Raw genomic sequence first — 20,426 nt, forward strand, 5'->3', positions numbered from 1 at the left:
CCACATTCAAATCCACTGGCCATTTTCTTTTCCTCCTCTCCCTGCCCTGCCGTGCCCCACCCCAGCAGAGGGGAAACATGCTGACTGTGCATGTTATTCCAACCCTGTAACCTCCACCTGAGCAGGACACCCTTGCACAATATGGAGTGGTGCAGAAGTAGTGGTATGGAATTGTATTCCTATGTGATACAGCTAAGAGGTTCCAAGCAGTGACTGTAATCAGTCCAGTGCATTGTTCTGAACTTCCTAAGTTCAAGACAATGATTTTTGAGTATTATAGTCATAGCTCAGAATTCTTTTATCAGCCAGTGAAATTCCATATTCATTTTTCCTGCCCATTTAATGGTCTTGTTTATATATGTAGTTTGTAGATAGCAGAGGTCACAGAAATGATTGTCTTATAGCACTGAGGATATTTCTTAGATACGTACCTACTGCTGGACCAACAAGAATTCACTATATATCACAGATCTTTATACTCTGACTATTCTAACCAGTACATACAACTGTTGAAGATCTGGGGTGGAAAGATGAAAGTGAATCATAAAAAACTGAGTTTGTAACATGAAATAAATTTAACTTCCAAATGTGTGTGTTGGCTTTCTGAAAACACTTAACATGCACTTTGCTACGTTTAGCACTGTACTATTAATCCTGATGTTTCCACTTACTGTTGGCATGGTGTTGTTTGCACATAATCTCACCTTTGAAATGCTACTTGTCAAGCATGCCAAATTTTATAGATTGCTAGTCTTGCTCTGAGCAGGTTACAAGTTCACAGCCATTTGCAAACAGTAGTTCTTTAATGAGAGATTCCAACGTTTTTGTTGATGCACAAGAACGAGACAAACTTTTCCCGAGCAGAAGCTAATCTTTGCTGCCAGAGGAAGGTAACAAATTGTTTCACCTACCACCACTGTAAAAAAAAAAAAAAAAAAAAAAAAAAAAAAGCCTAAATAATTAATTGATGTTGCATAGCTATTTAATACTATTTGCAATATAATACCTAAGAGAGATACTAGGCCTCCTTGAATAGAAGGCTCTAATATGAAGTTGTTGGATAATACTGATGAATAAGAATGGGCAGAATTTTTCTAAGTTAGAGGAAAGGATAAGAATCTTGAGGCACTAGAGAAGGGGAAACCAGTAGAGGTATTGAAAAAGGGAGCTTGGGAACACAGTCAGAACAAGGGGCAGGGAAGGTGATCTCAGAGGCTGTGTTTTGTGGGGGTGGTGCGATGGCAGTCAAGAAGACTAATTGCTGTGACCACTTAAACCAAGATGGAGAGAGCTTCCTGCGCAACAGATCTGCAGATGCGGTGCTAAGACCACTGCCTATCATGCAACCCAATATCACCTCATTGTTTCCTTATGCTCCCCTATCTCTCTGTCTATCCAGTACTTGACTTATACTTAGATTGCAATCTCTTTGGGGAAGTGACTTTCTTTTTGTTCGTTTGTACAGCACCTAGCTCCAGGACTCGGCCTCTTAGGCTATACTGCAATACAACTATAATACTAGTATTACTGATCTACTTGTAAGGGCATCCATGCATTTAAACTTGCCTCACTCTCTTAGACTAGGACAGCTTTAACCTAACCTGATAGGTTTCAGAGTAACAACCGTGTTAGTCTGTATTCGCAAAAAGAAAAGGAGGACTTGTGGCACCTTAGAGACTAACCAATTTATTTGAGCATGCGCTTTCGTGAGCTTATGCTCAAATAAATTGGTTAGTCTCTAACCTAACCTGAGACACTGAAAGTGTTTTCATTTTGCTCCCTGGACTTCTACAATTGAGGTCCTAGCTAGCTCCCATTAAAACCAATGGCAAAGCTCCCCTAGTGCTGCTAGATCAAGTCCTTGCTGAGCAGCAAATATCATCTCAGCAGTGCTATACCTAGATAAAAAACATGGGGAGAAGTGAGGTGTCCATGACATAGAGTAGTTGGTTGAGAATAAGTCTTTCCACTGTTTTGCCCACAATAGTCAGTGAAGAGATGCTTCTGCTTTGGAAAAGAAATAGTCAGTGTGGCTGCACCAGGGTAACAGAATTGAATTTGGATCCCCTGTGTCTCCTAAAGCCACTTCAAAATGGAACTAATCATTCTATCGAACTGCAGAGATCTATGACCAGACATATATAAATGGGTTCTAAATAGCCCTCTGTGCATTATCTGCAATTACACTTTCCATTTTGACAGGGTACCAATTAAGAAGCTTACCGGCACTCAGTGCAGCTAAGGAAGCTTGTTCCAAAGAGACAATTCAAAACCCTGTAATATTTACTTGTGGAGGATGAAACTGATTGGAGGATATTTTGGAATATTTTTATATCCTTTAACAAGTTAGTTCTTCCTGTTTTTCTCATGACCCCTTTTCTCAAAAGAAACACATAGTCCAGGGCCTCTTTCTGTAATGCCGTGGTACAGATCTGAATGGAAAAGAGAAATGTAATCCCACATGGTAGTAATGGTGAATGTTGACAGCATACCAAGGCCCTGAAACAGTTAAGCAATGCAATGATCTATTTGTAGTCAGAGCAGGCTTCTGGAGACCAGTGGTGCTTGGAAGTAACTTCAGCATCCAAGTCATGTGTTGTCATCCAAAGGCCGGACAGGTAAGTTTATTTTAATGAAAAATGTGATTAGCCTATAATGGGAATGTGATGGAAAAGCAAGGTACCACACATGGCATTTCTTTTCTAAAGAGCAGAGGAAATTTATAGACTTGGCTGTGTTTTAAGCATTCCAGTCAGAATCTACCCAGAAATAAAGGATCACACAAGCAACTCATTCATCAATGAGCAAATCGCAATGTAGAAATATACCTTGCAGTACTAGGATGTTTCAATACTTATTCTTCCCTGCTGCAAGAGCATGACCCAAAACCTGTAACCATTGGTGCTATACAGCAAATATATTGTACTCATTTGAATTCAATGGTACTCTAAGCAAGTAAACAGTGACTTGAATTCACTGGTAATATGATGCTGAATCAGCAAGAGAACAGTTAGGCAATCACTAGCACTCAGCACCCATTTAAGAAAAACGTGGGCACCAAAATCTTACTAACCCCTTCCCCCCCAATTTATAAATTGTTTTTTTTTAAGCTAGTATGGACTCAATGAAAATAAAAATTGAGCAAAAATGTGCGGTTATTCATAACGAAGACAGAGTTTGAAAAGGATGACCCTGGTTAAAATGATTTGGGATACTGAACTTCAAAAGATTTGACCCATAATATTTGCTCTTTTGGCGGTCTTAAAAGAAAAGCCTTCTGCCAGGTTTGCCAGATCTCTCTTCTTTAAATTGAGGTCTATTATCTCAAGCAATTTCAGATGATCAAAGATGCCTCAGGTATCCTACAGGGAAAGGGGTGGTCACTCAGTCCGACAAGATCCAGACTATTTAGGACTTCGCAGATCAAAACGAATATTTTAAAATCAGAACTCAATTGGTAGCCAATACATGGAGCATAGGTCTCTTCATCCCACCATTCTTAAAAACCACAGGCAACTGCATTCTGCACTACCTGCAATTTTCAGCTAGTTTGAAAGTGGAGATTGTACAGGAAAAATATGACCTAGAAAGGGTTAACAGTTCAGAGAGATGTGCATGTATATCTTACTTACTTTTTACATGTTTATTACCAACCCTCTAAAAACTTAAAACTGAATCTTTTCAAGTCAGTTTTTTTCTTTTGTGTTATGTAAACGGTGCTTGTTAGCTAACATCCATCATTATGGCAACCTCTCGTGCTCTAGCTCTAGGAGACTTTCATGAACGCTTTCTTCCACTCCTTGAAGAAATAAGATTGTATTTAAACTGTTAAGTCCTCAAAGGTGGAGATGCTGCTGCACCAAAAGTATTTGACGGAAGGCCCAAGGCAGCATTCCATCACCAGCTGAAGGTAGCTCTCGGGGTTCTGTTGCCCCTAAGCAAGCCACCAGATGTCCATCCTAACAGCCCGCATTCATCCTAGCAGCAATTAATAAAGGTTTTGCTACCATCTGTTTTGCCTCTTTGGTAAGCCAATCCTGCCACCAGCCGCTGAAGCCCTGATTAAAAAGATAAGAAGAAACCCCTGAACTACTCATATGATCCTCCCCAACTGAGAAGAGCACACACGGATGCCCCCCAGTAGCCCTCACTCTTCTGTTCACCAGCATTTGAAACATTATTGTGGACCCAGGAAATCACATTTTATGGATTATATATCATTTGTGAGCCTACAAAGATGGCACAGCTTTATTAGTACTAGTTGCAGTTTGCTCTGCCATACTTGCTGAGGCTAATCATAGATTTGTCTAGAAAAACACATCACACCAGTGTAGCTAGAGCGATTTCTTGGCAGAATAGTGAAGGGAACAAATGTGCTTTAGTCAAACACAAGTTACTGGGCTCAAAACGGGTAGACTGAAATTTAATGGGCTTTAATATACAGAAGGCCAGAGTAGATGGGTTTCTGGACTCAAATGCGATGAAATCTTTGAAGAGTTCAGGGGAAAGATGGAAAAGTATCAGTATAGTATCTTTCTTACCCAGAATGGGGGTGTTGGATAAAAATGCATGTTTAGAATCTATGGTCTTAAACAAAAGAGTAGATTGTCCCAGGCACTCCTCTATCCTACATTGCACTTGTTGATTTACTTAAACTTTCCTTTGCTGAGCAGATCCCCAGTTCTGGAGCAAAAGGGGTGGGGAACGTCTGTCCTTCCCTTTGCACAGGTAGGGACACAGAGCCAGCATACCATGATGTTCTTTGGTTGCTGTGGCTTGGAAAGCATTTATAGTTTAACTTGGTCATTCATTTCTACTTTTAATGCATCAACTTAGAAGCTTGACTGATGAATAATATACCTGGGGGGAAATATAAGTCAGATGCTGCTCATATGTCAGGTACATAACTTTGAAACACTGGTGTTCCCCAGCGGTTTCTCTGTATTGGAACAGAAGTAACAGAAAGTAGAGTCAATGAGCCAAACAACCCTAGACTCCTAGCATGAAGGATGGAATGAAAGGGGAGTTCTGCCTCCAAATCTGAGGCCTGGATTTGTCCCTCTGTTCTATTTATAATATTAGCAATCCATGAAAGAATGGTTTGTGTTCATTGAAACTGATTAGGTGATTTAAATACATAGAAAGTTTCTAGTAAAATTTCATAAATTAATTTAAAATGAAACCACTGATTCCACTATATCAAAATAAAATTTAATATCAAAATATTTTCCCCTATGTACAACAATAAATATATTTACAATATTTGCCTAATTAAGGTAAAATGAGAAGATTTTATACAAGTTAAAGTACATTTATTTATGCTTTTATCAGATTTTTCTTGCCAAGTACGTGTCAACCTGTAATTTGACTTAGCACTTAGAAGATAAATTATACAAAAGTCTCACAACTGTTCACCATAATATTTGAAACACTGAACTTGACACACTATAGATGCCTTTGCATGTCTATAATACTTCTTTCATCAATGGTAGAAGTATGCTCTTTGTAGCTGACACCGGAGAAATTCCCCAGATTCCACTTTGTATTCCTAATCTCCATTTTGTATCCCTAGCTTCCTTCTTGAATAAGCAGGAGTCACTTCACCACTGAGAAGCTGCAGATCACATACCACTGGATGCTTTAGGTCACATGACTGGTGCTGCAAGTAGAATGAGGTATGGCCACAAAGTATTTCTGGGCTGAGCATGCCCAGTAGAATGTAGGTTACTTAATGTTGCATCTGAAGAAGTGGGCTTTTACCCACAAAAGCTTATGCCCAAATAAATCTGTTAGTCTTTAAGGTGCCACCAGACCCACTCATTGTTTTTGTGCTTACTAAGGTATGGCCACAAAGTAATGGTGATCTGGAGCATGGGAAGTAAGGTCAGATGAGGTAATCATGGCTCTGAGGAAAAGCAACACAAGTTAGTATGTGCAGAATGAGAAAATGCTTGGCAATGAGCACCTGCAGTATAAGGGTAGAGAGAGGTCAAACAGCTCCAGCCTGGGATGGTTTGGAGCAGCTTTGTCCAGTAGCTACGAATGAGGTAATGTTTAGTAGTGAGCATGCTCAATAAACAGGAATGAGACCATGTTAGATTGTGAGCATGCTCAATAGAGGTCTGACAGTATCCAAAGCAGTTGTACTGTCATGTCTATAATAAAAAAAATTAAGATATATGGGGCAGGGAGCTGTCTTTCTTACTTTGTTAAATGCCCAGCATGCTTCTGAACTCTACAAAACTATTTAGATAAGACAGCATCCCAAATGTCATGTGCTAGTCTGCATTATTTACTTCAAATTCTTCTGATCTTGATGTGATCATATACAGGGAGCAGGGTTGATATATCTTTCATTTTCCTAAATGTTGCTCACTGTGAAGTTTATTCCCAAGATCAGCAAATCTTGTTCTTGAGGGAATCAATAGGTCATTATACATACATAAAATTCACCTCAGTATATTCTCCCGGACAGCATATAAACTTCTCCGTGTTTTACTTCCCTAATTATTCAGTTAAAAAAAATAAAATAAAAAATGGGTATTACTGTTAAACATCTCCCCATATTTCCATATGTAATCACAACTAACGGTAGCCAGAGATTTATTGGCCAAATTCCCAGAGGGGAGGAAACCACACATGGATTTTGAACCTATGGACTGCAAAACATAATCTTTTAATACATTTAGAAAATTATAACACACACAAAATATGTAGAGGAAGGGAAAAATAGACACAGTGTACAATCTAATACGAGAGATACCTATCCTTCCTTTCCGTAGTGTCTGTATTTTAAAACTGTCCTCCAAAATAAAAATTAGCAAACAAAACTATATTTAGTGACAATTAAGGATGTAACAGGACACACTCCATCCAACCAAAACATGAGCAAGGAAATAAAAAGTTAACAAGATAGTCCTTTCCACCTTCATATTACCTCCAAAGCTATTGACAATGCACTCCAATATTCCATGAGGCTTTTACTTCCATCTCCAGCAGATACCCAAAAGCAAGACATACACCCCTTCTAATATAAACTCTTAACAGCATCCTCCTATGCTTTTACAGAAACAGATCAGCACATCTGATCATTACATATTCCACACATTTATAAAGTTATTCTGCCTTAACACTGCCGAGGTCACTGTTAAGATTTTGTATTAGAGTGAAAGTCTAATGAAGCTGGGGTATGCATTACTTTTTGGTATCTGTGGAGGATGGAAGAAAAAAAAATTTATGGAGTGCTAAAGTGCATTATCAACAGTATATGTGTGTGTGTCTCTCTCTCAAATACAGCCTATGTATTATGTATGTATTCTGGAGTCAGCCCATGAGGAGCAACAATGTAGCCAAAGGGCATGGCCCAGAGTATTTCAGATTTCTTGTAAAAGGGGTACAAAAAAAAGAGAGACAATTCAGCAGGGAGGGGAAAATCACCAAGAGGGAAGAATTTTAAACTCTTAAATCTTTCCTTATCAATTCATTTCCATCAAACCACCATGAAAAATTAAAACAGTGCTCAAAGCTTATATTTTATGTATTGATTTTTGCTATTTCAATAAGATTTTTACAAAATAAAGGTTTAATGTCAACCTGTTTTAAATTGAACTCTGCAGTGCAACCTTCACTATTACTGCTGCACCATAATCTCTCCAAGACTAACATGAAAGAACACTTCTATTTAAAGCTCTTTAAAATCTTTGATCATCTCTTTAAAACATTTTACATAGAAGACAGCAATTTTAACAGATATCAGCTCCTTAATTTTGAAGGGTTTACAAATTAGTCAAGACTAATCAAGCAAAAGGCATTAGAACTCTTTTCTCGTTGAAACTCTGCTCATACAGACTAGATTATACCTTTAGGTACAGTCTTGAGCAAGTGATGAGAGCATAAGATGCACCATCAAGAAGTAGACAAAGAGGCACTGTACCTCAGGGACATCCCTCCAAAAGTACAGTTGCCTCCTTACTCTGGGATGAGAGGCAGTAATTTCCTGCTACTCTATACCAGCGTAGGATGATAATGCCCCAACAACAGCTCAGCTGTGCTAGCCAGAGTGTTCCCTTACCTCCCTACCCACTTGTTGCAGTACGGGGAGTAGTGGATGTAATATTGTCCACTTACTCCTGTGTGCTCCACATAGTCCAAATCACAACATGACCATATTATTTAGGCCACTGCTCTTCACTATTTTTGAAGTGGAGGCCTTTGGCAAAAAACCTTCAATGTGAGAGCCATATCAACCCGACACAGATGGTTGAACAAATACCCGACACAGACGGTTGAACACTCTGAGTTCTTTGTTGGTTGATAGGGTAATATTACCGTTATTGGTAATATTTCTTGGGGTGCAGGAGGGGGTATTGAGGGCCGGCTCTGGGAGAGGGCTCAGGGCTGGAGTGCAGGAGGGGGTATTACCATTACTAAGTTGTCAGTCTGAGTCTGCTGACAGTCTAAAACAGCTATGAGGTCACAAATTCTGTTCTCATATTCTCTGGAATAATTCCAGTTATACTGACAGTTAATGAAATTACTGTGCACATACTTGAGTGTATCTGAGAATGGAATTTGGCCTTTAAAAGTTTCATTAGTACAAAAGGCTCATATCTTAGCATCAATCTTTGCACATCAGTAGGAGCTCTACTGCGGCTCAAGGTAGCATATAACCAGAGGCGAAAGTAAGCCAGTCCGGTCCGGCGTACCAGCAAGAACCAGTAGGCCGTGCCGGACCGGACCAGCTTCCCCAGGCTGGTGCTTTAAAGGACCTGGGGCTCCCCGCAGTGGCCGGAGCCCTGGGCTCTTTAAAGCACCACCAGAGCCCTGCCGCCGCTACCCCAGCGGTATTTAAAGGCCCCACCTCTTCTAGTCGAGGCCACACGCTCAGGACTTCGGAGTACCAGTAAGTCCTTTAAGTTACTTTCCCCGCTGCACATAGCCCTATTATTATAGGCTAGGCCCATGGATCATAAAAATATACTTTGGCCCTCTTCACAGAATAAACCTAGCACCATTGATTCAACACGGACAAAATTTACTTCGGTTAAATACATTCCGGACAATTCTGAATGATCCTTTTCTGGAGCTAGCATTATTAGTCCTTTAAACTCGAACTGAAAAAGCGTAAGATATTTGTGCTGTTGCGAAACCTAAGTTATCCTTACATTCTGCACAACTGCACACTGCAAGTCTCATCATACAGTAAAAGCCTCAGGACTGTTTTTTTTACTTCCTTTTGCTTAATGTATTTATTCCCCCTGCCAATCTTCAGGGATTGTTTACCGGTTTATAAATAATGTAGCTCTGAAGCTATGCTTGAATGATGGTTTCAAATATTTTCTACTTCTTCACCCTGCACTTTGTATGGGAACATATCTAGCACTTGCTTGACCACTCATTTTGGGCCAGATTCTGACATCCTTACTCAGGCTGAATCCACAGGCAGGCCCACGGACTTCAATGGCACCATTTGTGGGGTAAAGCGCTACTCGTATGAGGAAGGGTGTGTTAGAGTCCGGCCCTGCGTGTCCCGAACATGAATTTTCACCAAAAGGGGCCAAATGACACAAAGTTTAACCAAGAAATTAATTGCAAAAAAAAAAAAAAATTCACACAAGTTAATCTTTTGGTGAAATGTAATGGAAAAGAACAATTGAGCTATTTAGCACATACACCCAGTTGTTCCAACTGAGGAGTCTAAAAATAATCACCCTAAAAAAGAAAGGATGCAAGAGCCAGTATCAATTCACTTTAAAGTCAGTTGTTGTGAAATATTGATGATTAGACAGTGTCAGAACTTTGGACATGAACTTTCCTCACAAAGGGTAATGGACATCTCAGTAGTTCCTTGAGGAAACAGCTTTGCCAGGCGGGCTCCATGGAGGAGGGGTTTCATCCTCAAGGATAACCTGGAGCTTCTTTTGTTTTTTCTCAATCTGGTCTCTCCTCTCTTTCGTTTCCTGAAATTAGAGGAGGTTGTGTCAGAGGAAAATTAAATAATTACTATTTTACAAAAGATATTAGTTGAAAGTCCATGATGTTTCATTGGTGCAATTCATAAAATGTAAAAAAAGATGAAAATGGCTGAGAACTTGATCGAAACTGAAGACAAATCCCAGCGATGATTGAACCTGGAGATATTTTAAACAAAAAGTGCTCTCTTCACCCTGACTCAGACCATCTACACTTCATAGTGACACAAAGTCTGAGTGACAAGCCTGGCATCGTATTATAGAGAAGATATAGAGGTAATGTTAATGTGCAATGGGGAGTTGTGCTTGGAAGCTCATCCTAGCATCCCTTATAGAAATACAGCTACACAGCATGAGCAGTGCAACATCCATGCTACAGACATATTTCTCCAAGGTTCGGGTGGATGCTTGGAGCTGAGCTATGCTGTGCACTACCCAAACACGGGCATGACATACAAGGCATAGCAAGCTAATTTCTGTATTTATCTTCAATTGCCTATTCATTTCCTAATGCCTCAAATATACGACCCTTGAACTCCAATATTAAATATTGTTTTCAATAAAAAAGGATGGCATTTGATGTCTATACCTTTCAGTGCTTTCTAAATTATTCCGGCACTATGCTGTAATAAAACAGCTTTTTAACAGTTTAGCTATAACAAATCTCTGTCGTTTTAATGTCATGCTAACAGTGTCATAAGGTTCGAATGACTTTTTTATAGTTTTAGACATACCATTGGGAAATTAGAACAATGATATTGAGCAGAATGTTTGCAAAATATTTTCACGTTACGTGAAATTTTTAGTTTGTTCCGTTGTAAAATATTTATAATTCATTCTGTAGAGAACCTTGGTTTTCAACAGAAATTTCAAAATGGGCAGTCAATGAATTCCCAAACTCTGACTCCTTCTAAAATGCTTTTTGAATTAGGGATAGGCAGTCTGGTTTGGCCAAATTCACATCTAATTGTTCCACCGAAATCAATGGAGAGATGCGAGGAATATCTTGGGCCCAAATGATAATATAAGCTTTGAGGTTCCAGACTAGTTGACTTAACTTTTGCCTCTACAAGCTGCCATTGCTCTCTTCTCCCCACTCCATCACAAACCTTCATTTGACTGACAAAGCCTGAGCTTTTTGACCTTCAGTCAAGCTGCAAGTTACTTCTTTAGGATTTTCTAAGGGAACACTGTAGTGGTTTGCGGAGGAAAGAGTTTGTACTGTCAAGGCAAAATTTTATATATTGTTGAAATACTGAGCTGCATATGAGTTTAGGATGGATACATACTCTAAAAAGGAATAAATATATGATTAGTGCACACTATTTGGAATAAATTCACACATACTGCGGATGTATTTCAGAATTAACTTAATTGCAGTCACTCTGGAATCTGTATTGAGTACAGAAATAAATTTTAGGACTGGTATTTGATATGTAATGATTAAAAAAATAGCATTTATCGTATCACTGGTAGCCCGTACTTAACAAATAACATCTTACTAAGGAATTGCACCTTGCTATATGTAACACTGTATTACTGACTACATGCTGCATAGTATGCTTGTTTAACGAAAAACCTAATTTCACAGCATATACTCCAAGATAAGCATTAAAGCTGGTCTGGGCAGCTTAATTAAGAATTTCTTGATTTCTTGAGATTTCAGTTCCTAACCTTAATTTGCATTAATGAAGGGTTTTTTTTTTTTTTTTAATAGTTTGAGTGTTCTTGTTTTGGTTTTGCTGGTTTTTAAAGATAACATTTGATAAGCAAGTCCTGCCAACAGAGCCCTTCTGCTATTATCTCTCCCACCCCTTCAACACAGCCTTTTGTACAATTAGTCCTCACCACTACTCACAACCCCATGAGAAATAAATTTACCAAAAACCTTCCTCCTCCCCTAATAATATATAAGAAGGTTGTGTGCACACAGGTGTTGAGGGAAGCATAATCAGAATTATGAAAGAGATACAGTAAGAAACAAAATAGCAACAGCAGTCTGTCATACATTAAATAATGTTTGTTTCAGAGACCCTGTGTTGGGGTATGTTTACACTGCAGCTGCGAGTGAGCTTCCCAGCCTGGCAGACAGACGTGCGCGCTAGCAGGGCTCGAGTTAGCATGCTAAAAATAGCAGTAGGGATACCGTGTGTCCAGAGTAGACTTGCCCTAGCCACCCAAGCTCAGGCACAGAGGGCTGACTGGACTTGAGAACCTGAGCTGCTGCCTGAGGCTCAACACTCACACTGCTGTTTTGCACACTTGCTTCAACAGACCTAATGAGTCAGTACAACTTTTCTTCATTTACAACATCTGATAAGACCATAGCCCATGGCAGTGTGGCTGCAACATATGTTTTATGCAGTTAATGAAGCATTAGGAAGAAAGATAAAAGGAACAGTAGTAAAGCCCATGTTTCAGCACTGCTGAGCACTACTACACCACTACTGAGCTAGATTTCCAATATATAAAATCTTTCAAAATAAGCCTTAACAACATGTATCTGTAAAATCATCCGAGTTATTTCCAACATAGAAAAATAACAAATCTGTAAAACCCATCTAATTCAACTTACCACAACTTCTAGAGTGTACAAGGTGCATCATGAGATGAATACTGTTAAAAACTGGGTGTTGAGCAGTGCTAAGCCTCAGAATAAGGGCCAAGCTTCTTAGAGGGTACATAAACTTGCTATACTATACAAATCTCCAAGATCTGTAGTTTTGAAAGAGTGCTTACTTGAAATCTCACTGCTCACCAGCTAGAACCAGGTGTGGTGTCAGTATATATGCTGGCAAACATTATAATGTGCCTACATGCATCTGTTCATCTATTTTAGGTATTTATATGACTCCATGGTATCACAAAATGGAAATTGAACCAATATTGCTATTAAATTGAGTAGCTAAGAGGTAAATAATATCACAAAAGTGGAATTTCCCCTAACTGTAGGGGAAACTTAAAGTTATCTTTTTCATGTTAAGAGTTTTGGAAGTGTTAATAACAAAAACTCTGTCTCCATTTCTAGGGTTTTAAATTTCAAGATGGAAAAAGTCCTGTCCATGCCCTTCCCTTCAGATAAGCATCCCTTGAGATAATCAGTGAACTCTATGCCACAGTATGACACTTCAGTAACAACAGAATTCCCTGTTCTATTGTATTTTTATGTTTTAGAAGTATTTAGGGAGGATTTTTAAATTCTTATTTTTGCTATCCATAAAGGCTGCCATTTGCTCCATGAGCTGAAAGATTTAATTAATTCTCAGAACTAGTTTTTCCTACTGATTGCTAGGGGAAGAATTAACAGATTTTCATTAAGTTACTTGTCTTTTAATAGAACACTTTTACTTATTTATCTTCTTAGAACTACTGACACCAATAATCTGGGTACATACAAAAATCCTCCTAGTTACCTAGATAATAAATTGACAGCTTCAGTCACACAAGTGTTCTTTCCCTAAATTTATAAAAAGTGAGTTTTACATTCTCATTGTTTTTATATAAGCCTAAATACTGCTCTGGCCAGCAGAGCAAGGATGAACAGAAACATTGGCTGATGTGACCTCCAAAATACAGAGACTTGAGCCACAGCCAAGGGCTAGATTTTAGAAAATGGACAGAGGAGATGTGATGTGGGGTACAATCTGCTCCTGTTCAGAAGAGCAGCAACAAGCATGCCAGTTAGGCCCTGATCCTACAAACACTTTTGCACATACCCAGCTTTAAGCATGTAAGTAGGTGCTTCGCTTTAGTGGGACTGTTTACAGGATTGATGCCTCAGCGTGCTGCCGACAGCATCACGACAAGTGCTGGTAGGGATGGGGCAAAAGAAGCTAGACATTCTCCTAAAATCATACCCTTTGAGAGCACAGTATATGTTCCTGTGCATTAGCTGTCTGTCTCCTAGGGTTCCCCTGAGCAGTGGTAAAGAAATCTTGACTTATTGGTTTTTGTGGGACTGGAAAGGCTCCTAATGACTTCTTCCCACAATAGCACATCAGAGGTCACCCCTTCCTATCAAATGGAGGTAATCTCAATCCTCAATGTAACCGTTCTTATTTATTTTGATTTATACAACTCCCCATATTTAAAACTGTTTCCTTGAATCTAAATGCACTCACTTTTGCAGCTGGTGCTGCTTCTAGCCTTTGCTGGTTCTGTGCTGTGCTGAGTTGGCCCTTCAGAGGTGGCTCTTCCTGACATTGAATGGGAGAAGAGAAAAGACTGTACTTTCACTGACTGTAAAATGCAAAGAACTCAATGGCATACAGATAGGGAGAATATATCGCATGTATGCCAGATGCTGTATACACTGCACTTTTAAGTGATTTGCTAAAATAACCCTCAGAGGAACTGTATGAAAAGGTATATACTACTGCCATCACCTGGCCATTTTCATAACATGATGAAAAGCATTGAAGATTATAATTCAAAAGTTATTCACATGCATTATTTGTTAAAAAACACAAGGATAAATGTAGTAAAGTGTGAACAAATATGTTTACCAGCCATCTTTCATATTCCTCCATAGCCCTTTTATCTTTTTCTCCCCTCTCAAATTGTTCTATTTCTTGCCGTCTTTTCTCTTGGATTTTTTCTGTCTTCTTTTGTTTTACAAATTCTTCCTTTTTCTCATTCCTAAATATGGAGAGAAATATAACATACTATTCACTGAATTAAAAAAATGCTGCAAATGTGACTGGTTAACCAAACATCATGGACTCTGCCAGGAACTGACATTTATGTCTACTGACAAATTTGATAACATGTAGTTGTAGTGCTTGCTTTTTTAATCCTGGGTTACTAATTAAGCATGGGATTGGTAGTACAAGGTTCCATGCTACCCAATGTACCTCACTTTTGATTTGCAGCATTTTCAAATCATTGGCCTTTCTTGAGAAGGGACTTTCAATTCAACAGATTGACTAGAAGCTGTATGGCAAGTTTTATAAGGTGGACAAATGGGAACGAAAATAAGGCTACCACATTCACATTTGGGAACAACAGGCCTGACCCTGTGAGGTGCTAAGCACCCTTCCCTCCCACTGATTTCCGTGAGAACTGAGGATCCTCAGCCCCTTGCAGGTTCAGGCCCTCAGGCCAAATATTCCCTGCAAAATGATAAGACAAAGGTGCTGGCCCGTACACAGTTATGCAACTAAATCCTCTGTAGCAGTACCATTTATCAACGGCAGACATGCTGTCTCGTTTCTTTTCTGCAATAACTTCCTCTTCTTTCATCTTCTTGATTCTTTCAGCTCGTTTTTCCTTTCTACTTTGCTCTCTTAAATACTCTGCTTTCTTTTCTTTCCATTTTTCAAATGCCTAAAGAAGACCTCAAGTCCATTAGCAAAGTTGCATAACATCTTTGTTCCAAAACTTCCATTACATTATAGATATTTTTTCTTTCCTACCCATCCCCCTTTGGATTGCGCATTCACAGGGTTGTAGCTTAGCAAAGGATACTGCTACAAGGAGCAAGAATTTACTACTCCCAGCTCATTAGAAAAGCCTCTCTGCTGCCAACACGTTACTCTGTTGATTAACTACTTTACGTATATGGAACAAAGTATTTCACATTAAAAAAACCCTAAATGTCAATAGAAAAAATGTGTGTATGTGCATAGGATGAGAGATTAGTCCCTGCTATAAAGATGACAATCTAGACATGAATTCTCCCAAAGATCGGGGTATCCAGCTCTAGGGATATGGTTTGGGTCCCTCTTTTGTTGTTAACAACTACATTTTTACTAAGGACTCTCTTGAGTTAAGTGTCTGTCAGGTATAGATTTCTCACTGCCTTTTGAGCTGCTTCTTTTTTCTCTTCATTCTGTTCTGCTGCTCTCCGTTTCTTCAACTCCTCAAGCTTCTTTTTTTCAGCTAGTTTCTTTTTTGCTTCTCTTTCTTTCATTGCCTTCCAGGCTTCAAAAGACGCAATTGCTTCTTCTTTCTTAGCAGCTTCTTTCTACATAAGAAAAGTTTATACTTCAGAAAACACTGCATTTTCTAAACTCTCAAATGTAGCATTAGCCAAAGAAAAAAATGAAAGAAAATTGACTTGTAGAAAACATTCTAAAATCAATGATTCAGTTGTGATTTGAACTACTGCTTGAGCATGACCAACTTTTTTGACCTACAGTATGAGGCTGTTTTCTACAAGATTGGGAGATATAGAAACTACTATGACTCACTTCTGAAGACTGCGTATAAAAAACAGTTCTTAAATAGGAAAAATTAAGAGAATTTATGAAGAAAGATGAATATAATATAATTGCGTACATGTTGCTTTAAATGTAGATTACTTATGAGGAGAGACTGAGGAACTGGGATTGCAGAAGAAAAGAATGAGGGGGGATTTGATAGTTGCTTTCAACTACCTGAAGGGAGGTTCCAAAGAGGATGGATCTAGACTGTTCTCAGTGGTACCAGATGACAGAACAAGGAGTAATAGTCTCAAGTTGCAGGGGGGGTTAGGTTGGATGTTAGGAAAAACTTTTTCACAAGGAGGGTGGTGAAGCACTGGAATGGGTTACCTAGGGAGGTGGTGGAATCTCCTTCCTTAGAGGTTTTCAAGGTCAGGCTTGACAAAGCCCTGGCTGGATGATTTAGTTGGGGATTGGTCCTACTTTGAGCAGGGGGTTGGACTAGATGACTTCCTGAGGTCCCTTCCAACCCTGATATTCTATGATTATGTACAGCTGAATATAGAAGAGCCAAGATAAGAGCATGAAAATCTTCAGATACATGACTTCTTTAAATTTCATTGCTGAAATACAGACTATCCCATAATCATCATAATAAAAATACAAAGATGGACCCAGACTGCTGGCTGTAGTCAAGACGCACAAAGTGAAACAAGAAGGGAGCTGCAAAGGTAGCTTTAATTTATATGGCATCCAAGGATTCTAAGGGTGCAGGGAAGCACCAGCTACACTCCTCTTTTCCCTAGCCATATTCCCTGTGGCAGCCACAAGGATTAGGACATATAAGAGCTATTACATCAGCTCCATTCCACATAAACTGGAGCCATCTTCTTGTGGCTCTCTATGATGGATTTAGAGATGCTTGTTGATGGCAGAGTGGTTGCAAAGTAGCCCCAATGAAGGGGATAACAACAGTTTTCACTATTTCATTTCTGTGTTTCTTTCCTTTTTTAAATACACCACAACAAATATTGTAATGACATTACTCTATAGAGTGGCAGTTGGCTAGCTCCCATTTAATCAAATATTTTAATTTAAACAAACCTTTTCATTTGCATTCTTTAAATGTTCTGCTTTGTTCCTTTTAATTCTCTGCAGTTCTAGTAGAAAGACTCTTTTCTTTTCCAACCAATCCTAGAAGATCAAGGAAAAAGCTGTAGCTGAAGAGTTTTAAGGAGTAACTAGATCTTGTACCAAAGTAACTGAGTATTATTGATAAAGCAACATCTGATGTAATGACCACAGGCAATACTGACAGTATTTCTGTTTTCATATATAACCATCATCATCATCATCTTATGTATGCAAACTACTTCTATAGCAATAAGCCCATCTGGATGAGTGAGGTGTCATTTAAACCACATTCTGAGGATCTGCAGCACAAAAAATATTCTGATCAAAAGTTTCAACTTTTAAGAATAAAACCTAAGAAATTAAAAACTTTATTTTAACAAAAAGATTTCAGTATGGAAATAAAAGAAAGAGAATGTGAGCATGGAAGGGCAGGAAAGAAGAAGGAGCATCATGGTGGGTTTACCTCCAGTGTTACAATCCTGGGGGGTTGAGGGCAGGGAGAGCAGAGCGATACAAATGACATAATACTACTTCTCAAAATCTTCAATAGGGCCTCAGAAAAATAGTTGTTGGGGAGCGAAGGAAGCATCCCCATGTACACATGTACAAGAATGAGCTGCAGCTATTAAACCTTTTAATACAAAATATTTACAACCACTATTTTAAGTTTCCCCTGGATAATTTTTGTTTTAAAAGTACAGAATACATTTTATCCATTTAGGATCTATAGGACCACAAAATTTAGTAAAAAACCTCTAACCTATTATATGTTTAATTCAGAAATATCTACAGTGAAAAGTCCTCAACCCATTGACTTCAAAGGCAATACACACCCACAAAGTTTTAGGAGTGTTTTCAGGATCAGGGTCAAATTTTGTACATTTGTTCATGTGTTTAGTATGTTGTACTGAGAAGCTAAAATATCTTAATGAAGACTACTTGACTTTAGAAAGTGGCTATGAGTCAATGCACACATACTTGAGACAGCATGATATTTAGAACCATTAAACTGTTAAGTGAATATGATTTTCCTTATGCGGAAACAATTTACGATCAATAAACAGATATGACCACAGTAGAGATTTATGCTAATTTTTACTACAGAGGGCAGAATTCAGATAAATTTTTCCCTAAAGCAGCATAATCTAAGATCTGACATCAAGTTCTTTTTACCTTTCCCATGAAACGTAGCTTTGGAACAGAAAATACAGAGAAAAGAAACTATAGGATACACATTAAAAATAAAAAACAACAAATACAATAACGGAGATAATCTATTGTGTTTGAAAACATTTTGCCACAACAGTAAAACATAGATAAGTATGTTTCTTTCTCATCTGAATCTACCCTTCTTGGCTCATATGCTTTGTAGTGAAGCATAATTTTTAAAAATAAAAAAAAGGTCTCGATTTAAGAAAGGTGCATACAGACATTGAGTATAATTAACAGGCTTTTATTCTTATTAGCAGGATCTTTTCATGCAGGCTTTGGATATGCCAAAATTTACCTGATAAACAGCTGCTCGTAAACTATCTGCTTTGTCAAGCTCAGCACTATATTTTTGCAAGTGTTTATTGTCTAAGACCTTTAATGTTCCCAAGTATTGAGAAGATGTAGTTGTAGATGGAGGGATGGTTTTCCCAGCTTTCTTCAAGTATGTAGAAGACAGAGACCTGTGAAGCATCAATTCATAAATATATCAAAATAAGCTTTGAGTTTCTTATAGTGGATGCCAGGTAGAGTGCCTTCTCATTGCAGTTACATCCAGATATTGCTTATAATCCTGTTTTCACAAGCTTATATCTTTTTTTTTTTTTTTGGCGGGGGGGGGGGAGGAAAGGGGAGAGGGGAAGAGAGGGAAAGAGAAAGAGGAGGAGACAGCCTGCATTGTCCATTTCTGTTTTTACCACTACTAAAAGAACCTGCAGGGCCTACAAAAATTCTGCTAGTCAACCCAATAGAGAATGTGAACTCCACAAACACAATAATTTCAGTTCAAAAGTATTAAAAGCCCTATATTCTTTAACCTAACAAGAACATGTTGAGACAGGTACAAACTGTTATTCCTGAGGGCATTCTGCACCAAAAATTACAAATTCTGCACACAATATTTTAAAATTCTGCAAATTTTATTTATCAAATAAATGTGGAGGCTCCAGCGTGGCTTTGGGGAGCACAGGCCACTGGCTGCACAGAGGTGGGAGATCACTGTGCAGCTCCCCACTGGAACATGGACTCGGTGGAGAGGCTGCACCCAACCCTGACAGAGCGCAAGGACCAGACCTGCCCCAGAAACACCCCAGCACTCTGTTCCTCTATGCCAGGTGCACCAGGTGTGGGCAGGCAGGCTCAGCAAGGCAGGATCCAAGTGTGGAGGGGTTTAGTGTGGGGGATCCAGGTGTGGGTTGAGAGGGTTCTGTGTGGGGCAATCTGGGTGTGGGTGGCTCAGTGGGGGATCGGGGGTGGGGGGGGAATCTGGATGCACAGGGGCTTGTTTGGGGTGTTCTGGGTGCAATGGTAATGGGAGTCTGCACAGGTGTGCAGGTGAAGTGGTTGGGGCTCAGCGGGGGGAGGGGAGGGGTCTGGGTGTGGGGGGCTCAGTGGGGAGTTTACATGCTGGGGAAGTGGGGCTCAGTGGGGTGGGGATCCAGGTGCAGCTGGTCGGGGCTCAGTGGGATGGGGATACAGGTGACTCATCGGGGTGGTTCAGGTGCAGGGGGAGTGGGGCTCATCAGGGGTGTTCTGAGTGCAGGGGTGCAGAAGTCTCGATGAGAGGGACTGGGTATGAGGGGATCTGGATGTATGGGGGTTGGGTGGATGGGGGAGCAGATCCCTGTACAGGGATCCCTCTCCCTGCAACTGAGAAGTGATGGGTGCAGGAAGCAGAGGGGTTGAAGAGTTTGCAGAGATTCCAGCAGCTGGCGGAGAAATCTGGGGGCTCCGGATGCTGTGTAGGGGAAGAGGAAGTCCTGTCCTCCCCAGCCCAGCTGGGACTAGCAGCTGAGCCCAGCGCAGGGTAGGAGCCACCAGCCAGGTCTTCCCCAGTCCTGCCCTCTGCCCCACAGTGATTTACCTCTCTGCAGGCTGCCCTGGGCACCCAAAATATACTGCTGGGGAGGGTCATGTGACCACTCTTGTGGCTTCCCTATCAGAAAGTCATTTTTCTGCACGGAAGCAA

At 39.7% G+C, this 20,426-nt stretch overlaps 1 protein-coding gene across 7 annotated transcripts in view; it reads right to left on the reverse strand.

Moving 5' to 3' along the window:
• Window positions 1-5,233: 5,233 nt before the first annotated feature.
• The window catches only part of MAP9 (microtubule associated protein 9), a 31,211-nt gene continuing 16,018 nt past the window's right edge, over window positions 5,234-20,426 (reverse strand). For 4 of the 7 annotated variants that reach the window (XM_074951038.1, XM_074951037.1, XM_074951033.1 and 1 more), the window contains 7 exons: window positions 18,756-18,921; window positions 17,219-17,308; window positions 15,769-15,936; window positions 15,151-15,296; window positions 14,477-14,609; window positions 14,093-14,167; window positions 5,234-9,959 (listed from right to left, as the gene is read on the reverse strand). In XM_074951038.1, the coding sequence (XP_074807139.1) occupies window positions 9,837-9,959; window positions 14,093-14,167; window positions 14,477-14,609; window positions 15,151-15,296; window positions 15,769-15,936; window positions 17,219-17,308; window positions 18,756-18,921 (901 nt within the window). In that variant the 3' untranslated portion in view covers window positions 5,234-9,836. The remainder of the gene's footprint in view (window positions 9,960-14,092; window positions 14,168-14,476; window positions 14,610-15,150; window positions 15,297-15,768; window positions 15,937-17,218; window positions 17,309-18,755; window positions 18,922-20,426) is intronic. The other 3 variants (XM_074951034.1, XM_074951035.1, XM_074951036.1) reach the window with 3 other exon arrangements.

The sequence above is a fragment of the Natator depressus genome, chromosome 4, assembly GCF_965152275.1.
Source record: "Natator depressus isolate rNatDep1 chromosome 4, rNatDep2.hap1, whole genome shotgun sequence".
Taxonomy (NCBI): domain Eukaryota; kingdom Metazoa; phylum Chordata; order Testudines; family Cheloniidae; genus Natator; species Natator depressus.